Source organism: Octopus sinensis, linkage group LG1 (assembly GCF_006345805.1).
Source record: "Octopus sinensis linkage group LG1, ASM634580v1, whole genome shotgun sequence".
Taxonomy (NCBI): Eukaryota; Metazoa; Mollusca; class Cephalopoda; order Octopoda; family Octopodidae; genus Octopus; species Octopus sinensis.
In genome coordinates this window covers 212,450,346-212,467,841 of record NC_042997.1, presented here as the reverse complement: position 1 = coordinate 212,467,841, position 17,496 = coordinate 212,450,346, and the positions used below count along the sequence as shown (strand labels likewise).

General features: G+C 37.2%; 1 protein-coding gene across 5 annotated transcripts in view; it reads right to left on the bottom strand.

Annotated features, from left to right (window-relative positions):
• The window catches only part of LOC115210107 (calcium uniporter protein, mitochondrial), a 208,327-nt gene that overhangs the window by 22,370 nt on the left and 168,461 nt on the right, over positions 1–17,496 (bottom strand). For 3 of the 5 annotated variants that reach the window (XM_029778633.2, XM_029778632.2, XM_029778637.2), the window contains 2 exons: positions 17,164–17,211; positions 4,141–4,304 (listed from right to left, as the gene is read on the bottom strand). In XM_029778633.2, the coding sequence (XP_029634493.1) occupies positions 4,141–4,304; positions 17,164–17,211 (212 nt within the window). The remainder of the gene's footprint in view (positions 1–4,140; positions 4,305–17,163; positions 17,212–17,496) is intronic. The other 2 variants (XM_029778636.2, XM_029778635.2) reach the window with 1 other exon arrangement.

The window sequence follows — 17,496 nt, the reverse complement described above, 5'->3', positions numbered from 1 at the left end:
GTGTGTGTGTGTGTATGGCGGTCTTTGTTCACCAACCTAATTCCAGTTCTATATAAAACTGGTTTTTTCTGCCACTCATCATCATCGTTTAACATCCACTTTCCATGCTGGCATGGGTTGGACGGTTTGACTAGGGTCTGGGAAGCCAGGAGGCTGCACCAGGCTCCAGTCTGATCTGGCAGTGTTTCTACAGCTGGGTGCCCTTCCTAACGCCAACCACTCCGTGAGTGTAGTGGCTGCTTTTTACGTGCCACCTGCACAGGTGCCAGGGGAGGCTGGCAAACGGCCAAGATCGGTTGGTGCTTTTTACGTACCACCGGCACGGAAGCCAGTCAAGGCGGCAACAAAATATTTCGCAACAAACCCTTTCTGTTATGTCCACTACTACTACCACTACTACTACTGCTACCACTACTGTATAGGTTAACTAAGAAGTCTGGTGCTGTATGAGAACAGGTTTATGTTGCTGTCCTGCAACTGCCAACTAATCAAGAGAAATGTAAACCTAAACCACATCATTCTCATTGAGAGCCTTTAAGGGTCTTGTGCCAAGTCCCTACCAGCAGAGCAAATGAAACAAAAAACAAAACAACAAAAATCAAGTTTAGCCCCTTTGCACCCATATTTCTGTTGAAATACACTGTTTTTCATCATCATCATCATCATCATTTAACGTCCGCTTTCCATGCTAGCATGGGTTGGACGGTTCAACTGGGGTCTGGGGAGCCCGAAGGCTGCACCAAGCCAGTCAGATCTGGCAGTGTTTCTACAGCTGGATGCCCTTCCTAACGCCAACCACGCCGAGAGTGTAGTGGGTGATTTTATGTGCCACCGACACAGGTGCCAGACGAGGCTGGCGAACGGCCACGCTCGGATGGTGTTTTTATGTGCCACCGACACAGGTGCCAGACAAGGCTGGCAGACGACCACGCTCGGATGGTGTTTTTTATGTGCCACCGACACAGGTGCCAGACGAGGCTGGCGAACGGCTTATATATATTTAAATGATATGTATGTTTGTATGTCTGCATGTATTTACATATGCGTGTATGCATGCATGTATGCGTGTGTGCATGCATGCTTGCATGTGTGCATGTATGTGTGTGCGTGAATGTGTGTGTATGTGTATCAAATGAATTTCACAGTTAAATACTCCTTAAAGAAAAGCAATTAGATTTGACTTACTTATTTTAGGAACACATCTGAGGTTATCAACAAACTAGAGTCCTGAAACACAGTTTGGAAATCTCTGGTCAAATATACCATTTGTATTTTTAGCAGTACACATGAGTGAAACTCAGCTGTTATTTCCAGCGGGTTGAACAAGTACATAGTGATTTCCTAATTAGCATGGCATACACAATGTTGCTGTTACTGTTTTTATTGTTGTTTAATTCCTTGCTAACCCTGGTGGAGCAAAACCTTGATCAAGACCATTCTATTTGTGACCAATCTCATCTTATTCAATGTTTCATTAAGCATACCATTTCAACTAATTATGAAATTAATGAATAATTCAAGAAAATAAATTTGTTGTTATCAAACTGGGGTTTAGAACATAAATTAACCTGAAATTTTGATGGAAGAAGGCTCTAATTGAGGTCCCTTTAAAACTGGAAGGTTCTTATAAAGCCAGTGAGTGGGTTCATATCAAAAAAGTTTAAGGGGATTAAGTTAGTTTAATAAATCTTTACCCAGTAATTTGGTTTGGGGGACTTTATCTTCCTAGAATGCTTAAAGTTAATACATTATAGAATTGATTGAAAGGGGATCAATGTAGGGGGCAGTGCATAGCAGGATGGGAGCATAAAATTAGGTTTACATAGAAATCAGATTCAGATTAAAAGTAGCAGAGACACTCTTTGACACAGGTTGCCTGAAGTCCAGGGACCCCAAACACATCACACGGTTAAAGACAGTGTGAGGAAGGGAAAGATAGAAATAATGACATGCTGACTCTGATAATTAGGGGTACAATGGAAGTCTGGGCAGGAAAAGCAGGTGATGTTGGAAACAATCACTGATGAAGAATTCGGTCAGGAACTCATTATGGATGATAAGAAAAGAATTTAGGTAGAAGTGGTCTTATAATGAAAGCGAGAGAGAGGGACAGAGATGTTTATGCAAAGGAGTGGAAAAGTTAACGAATGCTAATGCTCCTAATTACCATGTTCATTAAAACAAGCTAAAATATTGTAAAAACATTTAGGTCAATGGCAAGAAAATTACAGGTTTCCCTTTTAACCAAATAAATCTTCTGAAATAATAGCTAGTTTCATTTTGAAAGAAATGAAAATTTAGAAAGGAATGATATGTGTGTGTGTGTATACACACACACACATATATATACTCTTTTATTCATTTCAGTCATGCTGGAGCACCACCGTGATTTTGTACTTTTACAAATCATTCTTCTTTGGCCGATTTCTTCAGAGTGGTGAAGACCCACCAAGCTGAGCAAAATTGCAGTTGTGGCAGATACTGGGGTCAGGCAAAATGGCACCCATGCCAGCGGCATGTTAAAAGAGCCCTTACTTTCTCAGAGTGGTTGGCATTAGGAAGGGCGTCCAGCCATAGAAACCCTGCCAAATCAGACTGGAGTCTGGTGCAGCCTTCCAGCATGCCATCCCTGGTCAAACCATCCAACCCATGCCAGCATGGACAATGGACATTAAATGATGATGATGATGATGATGACTCTTGCATCTGCTTTCACTCCTTGGCTGTTCACCAGATGGGCAACAATAGCATTATTTACTGAAATATTTTTTGAAAGTTTACTTTGAATCTCTGTTAGACACACAAGTTATTGTCCTGACTATTGGCAATCACACCATTTATGCAGCTAAAATTTTAGCAAATTGCCATTTGTCTCAGTCCTTCGTCATCTCCCCTGTGAAGCTCAGCTTTGTTTAGAACATTCTTCACCACTTCATCCCAGCCCTCTCTTTCTAATTACTTGACCTATGACCCTTTCTGTACCTTTCATGACCTGGTCTAGTAATCTGATATGTCCATATTTATTTTTGTCCAAGGCTTCTCTTTCATCTTTGTGGCTGTTGATAAAAATGATGCTACACCAATTGTTGGGTATGACCCCTTCCTGGACGACTTGAAGCTCTGTACATGGGACGAGGCCATATCACACTCCACCACTTCTCGATAGTCAAATATATACGTTTTCTACAGTTCCATAGCCAAAAGTTGCCAAGATAAATTTAAAACCTGATTTTTGCTATTATAGTACCAACACTCACAGATTAGTAATAATAATAATGGTGGTGGTGGTGGTGGTGATAGTAACAAGAAAGAGACTAAGCAAAATCCTAACAATGGTTGAGAAGCTCAGGACTTAAAGCAGAGACTGAAGGATTTTTAATTGCAGCACAAGACCAAAGCCTCCCCACCAGAAATTAATGTAATGAAAAGAAACATAACAAGTAACTGCAGAATATGTGGAGATGGAGAGGAAACAATAAATCATATTATCTCTGGCTGGAAATAACTGACCAGTGTGATACCTTTCAGACGTGACCAAAACAGTCCCACAGACTCTCATACTGTTGACACACTTTATTCTCCCTGAATGGTTTAAAACTTCAGGCTACCATCAATAACTATGAGATGTAGGTCAGGTGAGATTGAAGAGATGTTGGAGCAAAGAGGAATAGTTGTGTGCTGTGTACAAGTGACAAGATGAAGGCATAGGACTTAGTTAGGTTTTTGATAAGCCAAAAAACAGAGGTACAAATTCTTGTGTGTGGTCTCAGAAAAGGAGTAAGTCTGGTGTTAGCAAGGAGTGGACACAGTTGCACAATAAGAATTTGATATATCCATCAAGTCTAAATAAACATTAACTCTCACTAAGCTCACTTTTCAACCAGCAAAAGTGAGCCATTCTCTATTCTTGTGTTTTATTTTATGGACTCTCTGAGATTGTTGGAATATAATTAAAAGCTTGTGTGGAAAATAATGTCTATATTTTACAACTTTCTTGAAGAAATATTAACATTTTCAAGGTTAAAAACAATTTAGAAAATGTAAATTAAATTATCAAAACAATTCAACTGCTATAAATTTATTAATTAATCAGAATGACTTTAAATTTTAATTTAGAAACAAAAAGAAGGGAAGCGTTACCTTTTCTAGTGGTTCCAGTTGGAGTTTAAGATCCTCTAACCTCTGTAGCAAATCGTTTTCTCTTTCTAATTGGTACTGTTCAATGTTTAGTGAGCTATATAACTGAGACACTAACATCTTGATATCAGAAAGTTTTTCTACACTTTCATTACCAAGCAGAAAAGCTGCAAATAAGAATACAGAAATAGATATTTTATGCAGTTAAGAAATAAAGTTTAAACATTTAAACAGAGAGAAAGAACTTTTGACTGAAAAAAAAACCCACCAAAAAAAAAACAAGGGGGTTATATACAAACAAAACACAGAAAAAAAAAACTGTTTTATTAACAGAGAAGCAGAACATAATTCAGTAAAATAAAGATTCTATTAAAAGTTATTAAAATAAAGAAAGAAGAAAAATGAAAGCATTTTTCTTAAAAAGATTTAATTTCAAGTCACTAAATTCGACCCTCAGTAAAATGGATCTTAGAATAATCAGATCACCATTATCAGAAAAATTTTACAGTAAAGCCAGCGGTATGGAAGAGTTTTATAAGAGGATCAGCAGGGGTTCTGGATTTGAAAGGGTTAAAGAATTAGTAACAACATGTTTTAAGCAAACAGTTTGATAAAATAATAACATTTATATTGAACAGAGTTGAAAAGCAATTACAAAAATTCAAGTTTTTATCTTTTGTTGTTGGAACTTCATCGGAGTTCTGACTGTAATTATTTAATGACTTTCTCCAAACAACACAAATATGTGTCATATTTCTGTGAAGTCACCTCCCTAATACCCACTGGTGCTTTGAAAGCTATTTGTAGTCAAATAGTCAAATAATAATAATAATAATAAAAAAAAAAGGGATTCAGTTAAAAACATATTTTTAAAATTATGTTACAAAACAATGGTTATTATTATAGATTTTAAATCCCTATTCCTTCAATTACTCAGTATTTTTGAAACGCAATTAAAAAAAATATTTCTCTATTGTGGAATTTTTCTTGGGTCTAGTTAACAAATGCATCTCAATTGGCATAAAATAATACATCTTCAACAAATTTAAATTTTCAAATAAAGTATTTATAATTGGCTTTCCATTCTCCTAATTTGTTGGAATACAGCCTCTGTAAAGAATTTTTAGGTCTGACAATAGTAGCCTGCTTTTCTTTTCAAATAAAGAAATAATAATGATGATAATCATTTCATAAACCATCCACAGAATACTATTCAACAAATATGTGAGAACGTTTCAAAGATAGGCCACTCCATAGAGTAGACCCAATTCAATAAGTATTTTATTGTAATATCGTTTTATATTTATTTAATACCTGCCAATCAATGTTGATAAAGGAACAGACAAACTGGGTGGAGAAGAGAGCAAGGCAAACATCTAAAAGCTTTTAAGCTAGTTATTACTGGAACACTCATTTGTAATTTAATTCTAAAGCAGATAATTTAATTCATTTAAGAACCAATTAGAGCAGTAAACAGGTAAGAAAGGAGGAAGAAACATCTTTTATCTTTTATATTTCATATTCGTGTATTTTTCATTAGATGTAATGTGTGTGTGTGTGTGTGTGTGTGCATAGGTGCATGTATAACCATGTGACTGTAGTGAAAACAGACACAGTTATATTCATACATAAACGCAGCCATACTTAAGTAAAACTGCTGTCAGTCATAGATGCAGGCTTGTCCCTCACAGGTGCTAGTGCCACATAAAATGCACTCATGCTGGGGCTGCAAAAATGCACCAGTGGACACTCTGTAAAGTGGTTGGCATTAGGAAGGGTATCCAGCCATAGAAAACATGCTACAACAGACAATAGGAGTCAGCACAGCTCCCTGGCCTGCCAGGTCCTGTCAAACTGTTCAATCCATGCCAGCATGGAAAGCAGACATTAAACGATGATATGCCAGACCCCCAGGCACCTGTGCAGGTGGCACGTAAAAAGCACCCACTACACTCGCGGAATGGTTGGCATTAGGAAGGGCATCCAGCTGTAGAAACTCTGCCAGACTGGAGCCTGGTGCAGCCCCTGGCTTCTCAGACCCCGGTCGAACCGTCCAACCCGTGCTAGCGCGGAAAACGGACGTTAAACGATGATTATGATGATGATGATGATAGCTGTGTGGTTGTACATAAAATGTTTGCTTTGCAAGCACATGGGTCTGAGTTCAATCCTATAATGCTGCGGAACCCTTTTGCTGCCCAGCAACAGATGAGTGAAACTGGGAGGACAGAAGCTGAACACAAGTTGGGTGTGGACACACACACACACACACATATATATATGTGTGTGTCCAACATGTGTTCAGCTTTTGTCCTCCCAGTTTCACTCATCTGTTGCTGGGCAGCAAAAGGTTTCTGCAGCATTATAGGATTGAACTCAGACCCATGTGCTTGCAAAGCAAACATTTTATGTACAACCACACAGCTATCATCATCATCGTCACGTGTGTGTGTGTGTGTGTGTGTGCGCACATATAATGTTATGGCGGCGAGCTGGCAGAAACGTTAGCGTGCCGGATGAAATGCTTAGCAGTATTTCATCTGTCGTTACGTTCTGAGTTCAAATTCCGCCGGGGTCGACTTTGCCTTTCATCCTCTCGGGGTCGATAAATAAAGTACCAGTTTCGCACTGGGTCGATATAATCGACTTAATCCCTTTGTCTGTCCTTGTTTGTCCCTTCTATGTTTAGCCCCTTGTGGGCAATAAAGAAATATATAATGTTATGTTACTGTTTGTTTTTATAATCAGTTACAACAATTTTATATTAATCTGATGGTTACTCTATATTTTTGTAGAGTAAAAATTTATTAAACTTAAACAGGAATATTATAAACAGTGACTCTGAAGTTTTGCCCAGCTCAGACATTGTCATGTGTGTGTGTGTGTGTGTGTGTGCCTATACCACTGTTTACTAAAGTAAATCAGTCAAAGTTACATCAAAGGCAATGTTGCCCTTTAACAAAAAGAGATTTTAAAAATATAAAAAAGAAAAGAACTCGGCCCCAAGAGAATTGGCGAGGGAGGGCACCAGCAGGGTGACAGTTCAGAGACTGAAACCAGTCAAAGAGTTAACAACAGATTTTTAAGTAAAATGCAGAGGTTGGATTTCTTGACCATTGTTTCCTAATAGAAGGAGGCAACTGTGATTTGATGAAATTTTTCAATTTCAAAAGACATTCATTAAAACTGTCAATTAAAAATATTGATGCAATATAATGGCATCCTTAGAATATTTCATTTCTCAACAGCCTCACAGAGAACCAATCCCATGCAGAGCAGTTAAAGCGTTCAAAATGACAAACTATGTCAAACTGCAGAACCATTGACACTGTAGCTATATATATATATATATATATATATATATATATATATATATATATATATATATATATATGTATATATATATATATATTTAACGAAGAAGGAGAAAATGGAGAGGTAATTAATAAAATATTATTTTATTTATTGCTTCTCCAGTTTCTCTTTATTCTTTTCATATAGTCACCTTATACTTGAACTTTCTGTGGATTGGTAGCTAACCAGTATTTTCATTGGATTTTATTATCTCTTAATGAGGTTTATAGCCTTTATTTGAATATATATATATATATTGGAAAATTAAATTTAAATGTTGAAGTGAATCTAACAGTTTTTTGTGTTTTTAAATGGCTTCTAAACACCGTCCATGCTGCAATTGTTTTTGATTCAGCACATGATCTCAGATCAGATCAAACATTGAATTAAGCTGAACAAATGAGAAAGGTAAAGCTCAACGCACGTGAGGCATGAGCTTTTATTCTCTTACCATTCACGTTTCGCGATACTGCAGTTGCATCAAACTTCAGTCATGAGATAATAATTCAATTTCAGTAATAGACACACACACACACCAACACACAATGTGAATCTACATTTATTATAAAGCAGGTTTCTTCACAGTTTTCACCTCAAAAATTTCACTCAGAAAAAAATCCGCCTTTGGAAAAATGACTCATCCTCTACCACAGAATGGGATCAAACCTGGCAAAACATACTCCTTAATTACAGAGCCATGCAGACAGCAAGAAATATCAGTAATATATATATATATAGATGTAATATAAATCCTGATTTACAAATATATAATAAATTATATTATTCTTTATATACTAATATATCCCAATATCATTCCAGAAATGTAATCTGATATTTTCTGAGATTATACAGGACTGTCTTTACCCCAATAAGTATTATTCAGAATCACCATAACTCAGCTGATAACATTTTAACCAGATATTGACCCCCAGGGCTACGTTTTAAGTTGAAATGCACCAATTTTCACAATTAGAGTATGTCCATGGTTTCCTATAATTCTCCAGTCATCAATACCATTTAGCTGCAACCTTATAAACCATTCTGCTGCTCTCCTACACAATTATGAGATATTGACTTTCATTTAGTTATTCACTGCACAGAACAGTATCATTGCTTACTACTACTACTACTACTACTACTACTACCACTACCACCATTAACAGTTACTTCATTTAAGCATGTCATTCAATTCATGGGTTTCCTCGTTACTACTATTACGTAAGTAATTAGTTTCTTGATTACAAAGAAACAGGATTAAACAGTTTTACAGTATTCAGTTGTTATAACTGTAAATATCGTTGCTATTATGCAAAAGTGTCGTAAGTCCAAAATGTTGCTTTTTCTGAAAATGAAAAAAATGGTTTCACCATTCCGTAGCAAAAATGTTGTACTACACTTTGATAATTTTCATATCTTGGCAGCTGAAGCAGCTGGAGATATGATACTTTGACTGAAAGAACCAGCTGTTTTAAGCAAAAATAAACATTAAAAAAAAAAACACATTTGGCCAAATTTGGACATACGACAGTTTAACATAATAGCAACGATATATATATATATATATATATATATATATATATATATATATATATAGGGAGAGTTTACGAAAAAAATAAAAGACGAAGACAGGTGGTGTACAAAACAAACAGATGTATTAGTATAACGCTCAGGAATAGAAAAAAGTCTTTTACGTTTCGAGCCTACGCTCTTCTACAGAAAGGGACAGAAAAAAACAGGGAGAGAATATATATATATATAATATATATATATATAGGGAGAGTTTACGAAAAAAATAAAAGACGAAGACAGGTGGTGTACAAAACAAACAGATGTATTAGTATAACGCTCAGGAATAGAAAAAAGTCTTTTACGTTTCGAGCCTACGCTCTTCTACAGAAAGGGACAGAAAAAAACAGGGAGAGAATATATATATATATATATATATATATATATAAAATAGTAAAAAGTGAAAAAACTACAGAAGGCTTGTTTTAAAAGGTTAAAAAATATATTTGAGTCATTATGTCAGAAGACATTATGTCTTCTTTGCACTTCATAACGAAGACATAAGACAATGTTTTGAGAAATTTGAAAAGTTAACACGAAACCGGTAATTTCTTCAAAAACTATGTTACTGTATGAAAAAATTTTATAACATTCTTCTGACATAATGACTCAAATATATTTTTTAACCTAACAAGCCTTCTGTAGTTTTTTCACTTTTTACTATTTTCTATATATTCAACCACGTGCTTTCACACACCAACTTGCTCACTTATATATATATACACACAAACATGATTTACAAATTCTATATATTTGAAATACATTGAATTTGTAAAAGTTAAATTCATTTGTAAATATTTTAAATGCAGATTGTTACACATCAGAAACAAATATCGGAAAAAATGTTTTGATTAAAAATGAATTAGAGAGGTTTAAATGCTGATTAAACGGTTGAAAAAGGAATTTTAAAAAATTTATAAACAAGATGAAGCTGAAAAGGTGATTCTTTTGTAGTTTTGAACTTACAAAAGATAAATAATTGCTGAAAAGTTTCTTTGTTCTAGCACAGAAAATAATTAAAACTGAAATGACACAGAATCACTTTACACTACAACAGAAAGAAACATAACCACAGCAACTAAATAACAGAAAATGCCAACCACTGCAGCCAACGCAAACAGGAATGGTAATCAACCACGGCTAAATACTACGCAGTATGAAATCTGGTTTTATGTTAATGCTACAAACAACAGCAACAACAACAACATCTCTACAAATCATCATCATCATCATCATCATTAGTGAACAGAAACAATTTTGAAGAAACTCAAAAAGGCAATCAAAACAAAAATTATATTTATCTACAAATAGCATGTTATCATTAAAATTATAATTCTACAAAAATCACAATAACTACTGACACACTGACACACACACACATATATATGTACACATACATTCACACACACATTTTTGTTTGCTTTGTATTACATGAATTTCGAGCCAAAACGTGACGTCCGTCTTTACATTCTGAGTTCGAATTCCGCTGAGCTCCACTTTGCCTTTCATCCTTACAGGGTGGATAAAATAAGTACCAGTTGAGCACTGGGGCGGATGTAATTGATTTAACCCCTCCCCCAAAATTGCTGGCCTCGTGCCAAAATTTGAAACCAAAATTATTATTAATATTATTTACCTTGTTGTTGCTTTTCTTTTATACAAATTGTTCCAAATCTCACTCTTGGACTTCAACAAAAAGCAAGATGGACATTTTCCTATGGCTGTTATTTATGACCAGCAAGGAAAAGAGACCAGACACTGAGACTTAAGATTCTGTCAAAAGTTTGTTGTAATATCTGTGACTTTGAAACCGTTATTCTTAGGAAGTGGGCAGTAACCAGGGCAAAACTATTTTGTAGTTGAGTTTTCTGATATTTCACCATAGAGTTTAAGAGCACCATTTGGTACTATTCTCAAAGCACTGATAATTATTATTATCATTATAGTTCCTATCTGTTTCTTTAACATTAAATTTGGATGGTCTGCCACTTTAAATGGCAAAGCATGATGTTTTAGTTGATTAGCTAATATTTCGATTTGTGTTTACTAGAGTATCTACATGTCCGTGTGTGTGTATGTATGTGTGTGTGTATATATATATATATATATACACACACACACACACACACATACATGCACATACGTTCACAGTAATTTTCAAATAGTGTTGTCTTTTGTTCCTACTGAGGGAGGCAACATATATGTATATATTTCTTATGCATATGTCTGTGAAACACATACGGCAAGTGAGAAATTATAAGAAGAATATTGAATATTTTGACATATCTTTGTTTAATTATTTACACTTAAGTTCTACAGTGTTTTGTAGATCTAAATTTGACATAACTTGAGAATTAATTTTAGTAAACTTTGCATGAAAATACATTCTCCTCATATATTCTCAAATTTACACACACACACACACACACACACACATACACGGGGTTTGACAGGGAAACCTGATGGCTTTTAAATGAATAGAATGTTGGTAAACATAAGATAATTAGTAACTTTTATTGAGTAAATATAGAGAACAATGTGTGCCATTTATAAACCCATAGCAGTTGATTTAGTTTCAATACTAACATCATTGAAATGTTGGCTTATTTTCCATACTGTGCCAAACCATTTCTAATACTACTGCCATAACCTCAATGCTTCAGTTGATCCAGCGTGTGAAGTTCATTGAGAAATCCTTTCCCTTTGAAGTTGCCATAAAAGAGAATAATCCCAAACGAAAAGGACAAGTAACTGAACAGGCCATGATAGGTCACCATGTTGGGGAAGTGCATGGTCAGCAGGAGTGGCTGTGTGGTAAGTAGCTTGCTAACCAACCACATGGTTCCGGGTTCAGTCCCACTGTGTGGCATCTTGGGCAAGTGTCTTCTGCTATAGCCCCGGGCCGACCAATGCCTTGTGAGTGGATTTGGTAGACGGAAACTGAAAGAAGCTTGTCGTATATATATATATATATATATATATATATATATATATATATATATATATATATATATATATATGTATGTGTGTCTGTGTTTGTTCCCCTAGCATTGCTTGACAACCGATGCTGGTGTGTTTACGTCCCCGTCACTTAGCGGTTCGGCAAAAAAGAGATCGATAGAATAAGTACTGGGCTTACAAAAAGAATAAGTCCCGGGGTCGAGTTGCTCGACTAAAGGCGGTGCTCCAGCATGGCCACAGTCAAATGACTGAAACAAGTAAAAGAGTAAGAGAGAGAGAGTAAAAGAGTAATATGGGTTCTTTAATAATGTCCATGGAAGGAAAATCTTACCGTTTGGCTGATCACTGCTGCTATGTGGCACAACATGAAACCAGAATCCTCAGAATTCATTGTTATTGTGTGTCCAGCATGGAGCAACCACACCACAGTTTGCCACACATCTCGACATAGTTGCATGTTCACAGTGTATGGGACTCTCGATGCCATGGATTCCAGTCAGAAGTAAATTTATTTTGTTTATGAAAACAAACAGATGGAAATGTGCTCCATCGTTCTTGAAAAGGGTTCCAAGACATGTCATCTGGTGCTTTTCAACTGACTTATTTCTTGCAAAACCCATAACCATACAAGGATGAATATTTAAATTAGGGTGCAGCATTCTTCACAAACAAAATGCCGAGTGCAGCAGCAGAACGGCAAGGACTGTTCACTACGTCGTCTCACCTGATGTTATCTGCGGTCCACACAGCTCATCGGGGTTTCTTTTTTCATGAACCAAAAGTTTTCTAACCATTATGATGGTCGTTAAAATGCAACAGAAAGTTTCGCTTGGAAGTTTCATTTGCTTTCTCTTGTGGGTTATTTCACAAAAGCCTCATGAGATAAATTGATTGTTTCATAATTATTGAAATGGCATCAGCATCATCAAGGTCATGATTGTCACCCCAGCCATCAGTCAAATCATTGTCATTTTAAAATCCATCAGGTTTTCCTGCCACACCCTGGATATGAACACAATGTCAGCAAGAGAGTGCTCAATACAGAAAGTAGAGGTATAAGTATGAGACTGAAAACTTCACAAATCATTACTCAGAGTGTTTTGTTACTAATCTTCAGATGAAACTCCGGAAACTGACAAGAAAAAAGACAAACATACATACACCACCCCCAATCATCATCATCATCGTCATCATCGTTTAACGTCCGTTCTCCATTCTAGCATGGGTTGGACGGTTCGACCGGGGATCTGGGAAGCCAGAAGGCTGCACCAGGCTCCGGTCTTATCTGGCAATGTTTCTACAGCTGGATGCCCTTCCTAACGCCAACCACTCCGTGAGTGTAGTGGGTGCTTTTTATGTGCCACCTGCACAGGTGCCAGGCGAGGCTGGCAACGGCCACGGTCGGATTGGTGTATTTTATGTGCCACCGGCATGGAAGCCAGTCGAGGCGGTGCTGGCATCGGCCACGAGTCGGATAGTGCTTTTTACGTACCACCAGACCAGGGATCCTGGCTGGTTCAATTTGATTTCGATTGAACCAGCCAGGATCCCTGGTCTGGTGGTACGTAAAAAGCACGATCCCACTCGTGGCCAATGCCAGCACCGCCTCGACTGGCTTCCGTGACGCAGGATGCTGAAAAAATAGCCCATTCCATTTGCTGAAGTTCCTAATTGAAAAATATTCAATAAAAGGAGTGACCAAAATGCGTGGACAGAGCTTAATATAAGGTGATGTTAGGGACTAGGAGAAAAAATATTAATAATATATGCATAGAAAAAATATAGGGGAAAGGATTATGTGCCATACAAATAACTGAATAAAATGAAGTCTTTGATTAAACTGTAAACGGTTTATAGGGGAAGTTCTTAGAAAGGAACCATTGAGTGAAAATATATAAGGAAATCTGTGTGTGTGTGTGTAGGGGGAAACTAGAGTGAATTGAAATTATTTAAATAAGCATATGAACAAATTGTAATCAAAATATATTAACAATGCAAATTTGAGTAAGAGAAATGTCTTGCAAGAGACATGGTGTCCTGCTTAAGAGAAATATAACTCCACATAAGAACTGGCTTGGATCATGTCTGCATGGAAAACTAAATGATAATGATGATTGCACAGATCGACTAGAAAGGGCTCTCCTTCACTAACTCTGAAAAGAAAACTTGCTGAATGTAAGAGACCCAGATAGCACTTGGTTTAATCATGGGTATAGCTTCCTTGTATGATCAAGGAAATTCCTAGTTGAAGAGATGTTGTCAGCTGTCCATGTGAAAAACGGCACTCATTCTGTCAAGGATTCTTCTACACAGAACTTAAGATGTGTCCTTTGACCTTTCCTGCAGACATGCTCCTAACTGCCATCTCTTCTAGTATCAGCCGCCTTTATCAATAATACCAACATAAAAGGCGATGGTGCTGTTGTCAGACTCCATTTTGATTCTTCTTTGTTGTTTCACATTTAGTAGTCCAAGCCTTTGCACAGACTGGTGAGTGTGTAAAGCCAAGTGGCTGAGGGTGTTAGGTTCAATTTCTAAACTTGGCAATGCACACTGTGTCCTTGAGTAAGACAATTTCAAATTGCTCCACTCAGTGGAAAGTGTTACAGCCTCAATGCCCTTCAGGGTCAAAGGTGAGAAACTATCTGTATCAGCTGACAACTACAAAGGCCCCTGAAACAATTAGCAAATGCATAACACACAATCACTCATCTGAGACAGAGTTATATGTAACTGACAGATGGAGTCTGGACAGCTCCCAGTTGGCCACTTACCTGTCAAACCATCCAACCAATGCCAACATGGAAAGTGGATGTTAAACAATGATGATGATGATGATATATATATATATAATAATCATTTATCAAAACTGTCGGGTTTCAGTGTTAGCTTTGATAAGGGCTGTAGAGGTGGGTGCCCTTCTGAATGCCAGTAAGTTTACACTTTTTTTGTGCCACTGGCATTAGTATGGTTGCCAAGGAACTTGCAAGATGTGTAAAGAATAGGAAAAATCTCCCTCAACTAAGTGCTTGTGTGTGTGTGTGTGTGAGGGGGTGGAGTTTGGGAGAGGTGGGTAGGAAGTGACTTTTTACCAGGTGTTGAAAGGCTAAAGCAATTATTGGGGGAGAGAAACAGGTAACCTGCTGTAGGGGAGATAGATGGTTGCCCCAACTGGAAAGGGAATCATCATCATCATCATTTAACATCTGCTTTTCATGCTGGCATGGGTTAAGGTGGTTCCACAGGTAACTGGTAAGGTGCAGGGCTCCGTCAAGCTCCAGTGTCATCTTTTGCATGGTCTCTACAGCTGGATGCCCTTCCTAATGCCAGCCACTTTACAGAGTGGACTCGGTGCCTTTTGTTTTTGTGCCACCAACACTAGTGAGTTTGCCATGTTGCTTGTAAGATAGAAAAGAACCGAATAAAAGGGAAAACGAAAAGCCCCTACAACCAGGAAGCATTCGGGAGGGGAAGGTGGAGGTGGATGGCTTTATGCCAGGTGTTGAAAGGCTAAAGTATGATGGAGGGGGGAGCACAGGTGTCTTGTTATGGAGGAGATTACATGGCTGGAGGAGATGAAAGGAAGATGGTGATGGGGTACCAGAACAGGCTCCCAAGAGGGTGAGCATAAGGGAGGATATGGGAGGGGATGAGGGAGTTAGTTAGTTAGTTAGTTAGTTAATTTGGCTCAAAAGCAAATAGCAAGGCCATGTAGGGGGACAAGGAGTTAAGTACAGGTGGTGTTCATGCAAAGAGTTCAGGCCACTTGAGGTCCAGGGAGGCTTTGAACAATGAGTGTGCGGATACTCATCAGAGGGCAAGAGGGGGAGGATAAGAGCAGGTGGAGGTAGAGGTTAATGTAATGAGAGATGAACAAGGGCGGGGGGGATGCAACTGATGGGGAACACCAGTAATGGAGAGGGGGGGGCAATATGCAAGATATAGGGGGAGGAGGGGGGCTCATGATGGAGAATAGAACAAAAAGTAGTGGGATGATGTGCAAGGTGTAGGAGAAGTGAAGAGGGAGATATAGGGACACATAAGGGGCTGTTATTGTAGGTAGATCATGATGATAGATATATGGGAGAGTATTGAGAATGTTAGCAGATAAGAGAAGGTGTTTAGAATGAAATATAACAGTGGAGAAAGAGAGCAGTGGCTGAGGGCACATATATACGCCTAACTATACACAACAGCTATATAGGTCTAACTATATATACACCTATCACTTGTACACCAACTTTGATTGCATCCAAATTTTGTTGACTTTTCATAACACATTTTTCTGTACACCCACTACACTCTCGGAGTGGTTGGCATCAGGAAGGGCATCCAGCTGTAGAAACGTTGTCTGATCAGATTGGAGTCTAGTGCGGCCTCCTTGCTTGCCAGTCCTTAGTCAAACCTTCCAACCCATGCCAGCATGGAAAACAGACATGAAACAATGATGGTGATGACCACTATTGTTCTATTTTTTCAATCACTACCATAACTCCAAGTCACCTTCTATCCTGTCTTGAGCATTCCTAGTATGGAACCTTTTCAAACAGGGGCCTCGACAAATGAAGTTTAATGGGATTTTTCCTGCACCCAGTCAACACTCATCATTTGAAAGATTTTCAACACATTCTATTATATACTTACATGCACACACACAATATATATATATATATATAGAGAGAGAGAGAGAGAGAGAGAGAGAGAGTAAAGAAATTTTGTTAACATCTTCGTTCGACTCCATTCTTTCATTTATTCATATACAACACACCAATTTCTAGACATGAACCCGGAGTTTCTACCCTTGGCAGGTCGCTTCAACCGTGTTTCTGACGTGAATTTGCTACCCAGGTTTCGGTTAAACGAATTTTCCATGCTGACGATAAACATAGGATAATTCATTCACCTACTTATATATATATATATATATATATATATATATATATGGCTATTTTTCTTTATGCTTTATTCGTTACTATTGTCTGAAGATCAGAAGAAATTCCAAATAATTTGAGAAGTTTTCAGTTTCCTATCTATCTATCTATATATATATACACGCACACACACACACACACCACACACACACACACACACACACACATATATATATAAAGAGAGAGAGAGAGAGAGATCAGAAAAGAAAATTACCATTATTTCCTTTCTTCCCTGCATAATGTCTTTTACATAAAGGTATTTCTAAATAATAATAATAATGACAAAATGAATTAGCAGATAGATTTGAACAAAACTAAACTGCAATCATGAAACCTGTGAAAAGCATAAATATTTTGTTAAGAAAAGAAAGAAATTCTTAATAATACTCTTTTATTTTGAGAAAATATTAACAGAGAGGGAAAAAAAAATCCCTTGAAAATGAATCAGTGGCACAGTTGTGACATTATATTATGAACAACTGAATAATTAAATCCAATTTACATAATATATAAAAGAAAGTAGTAAGATGAAGTGGCTGCAAAAGAG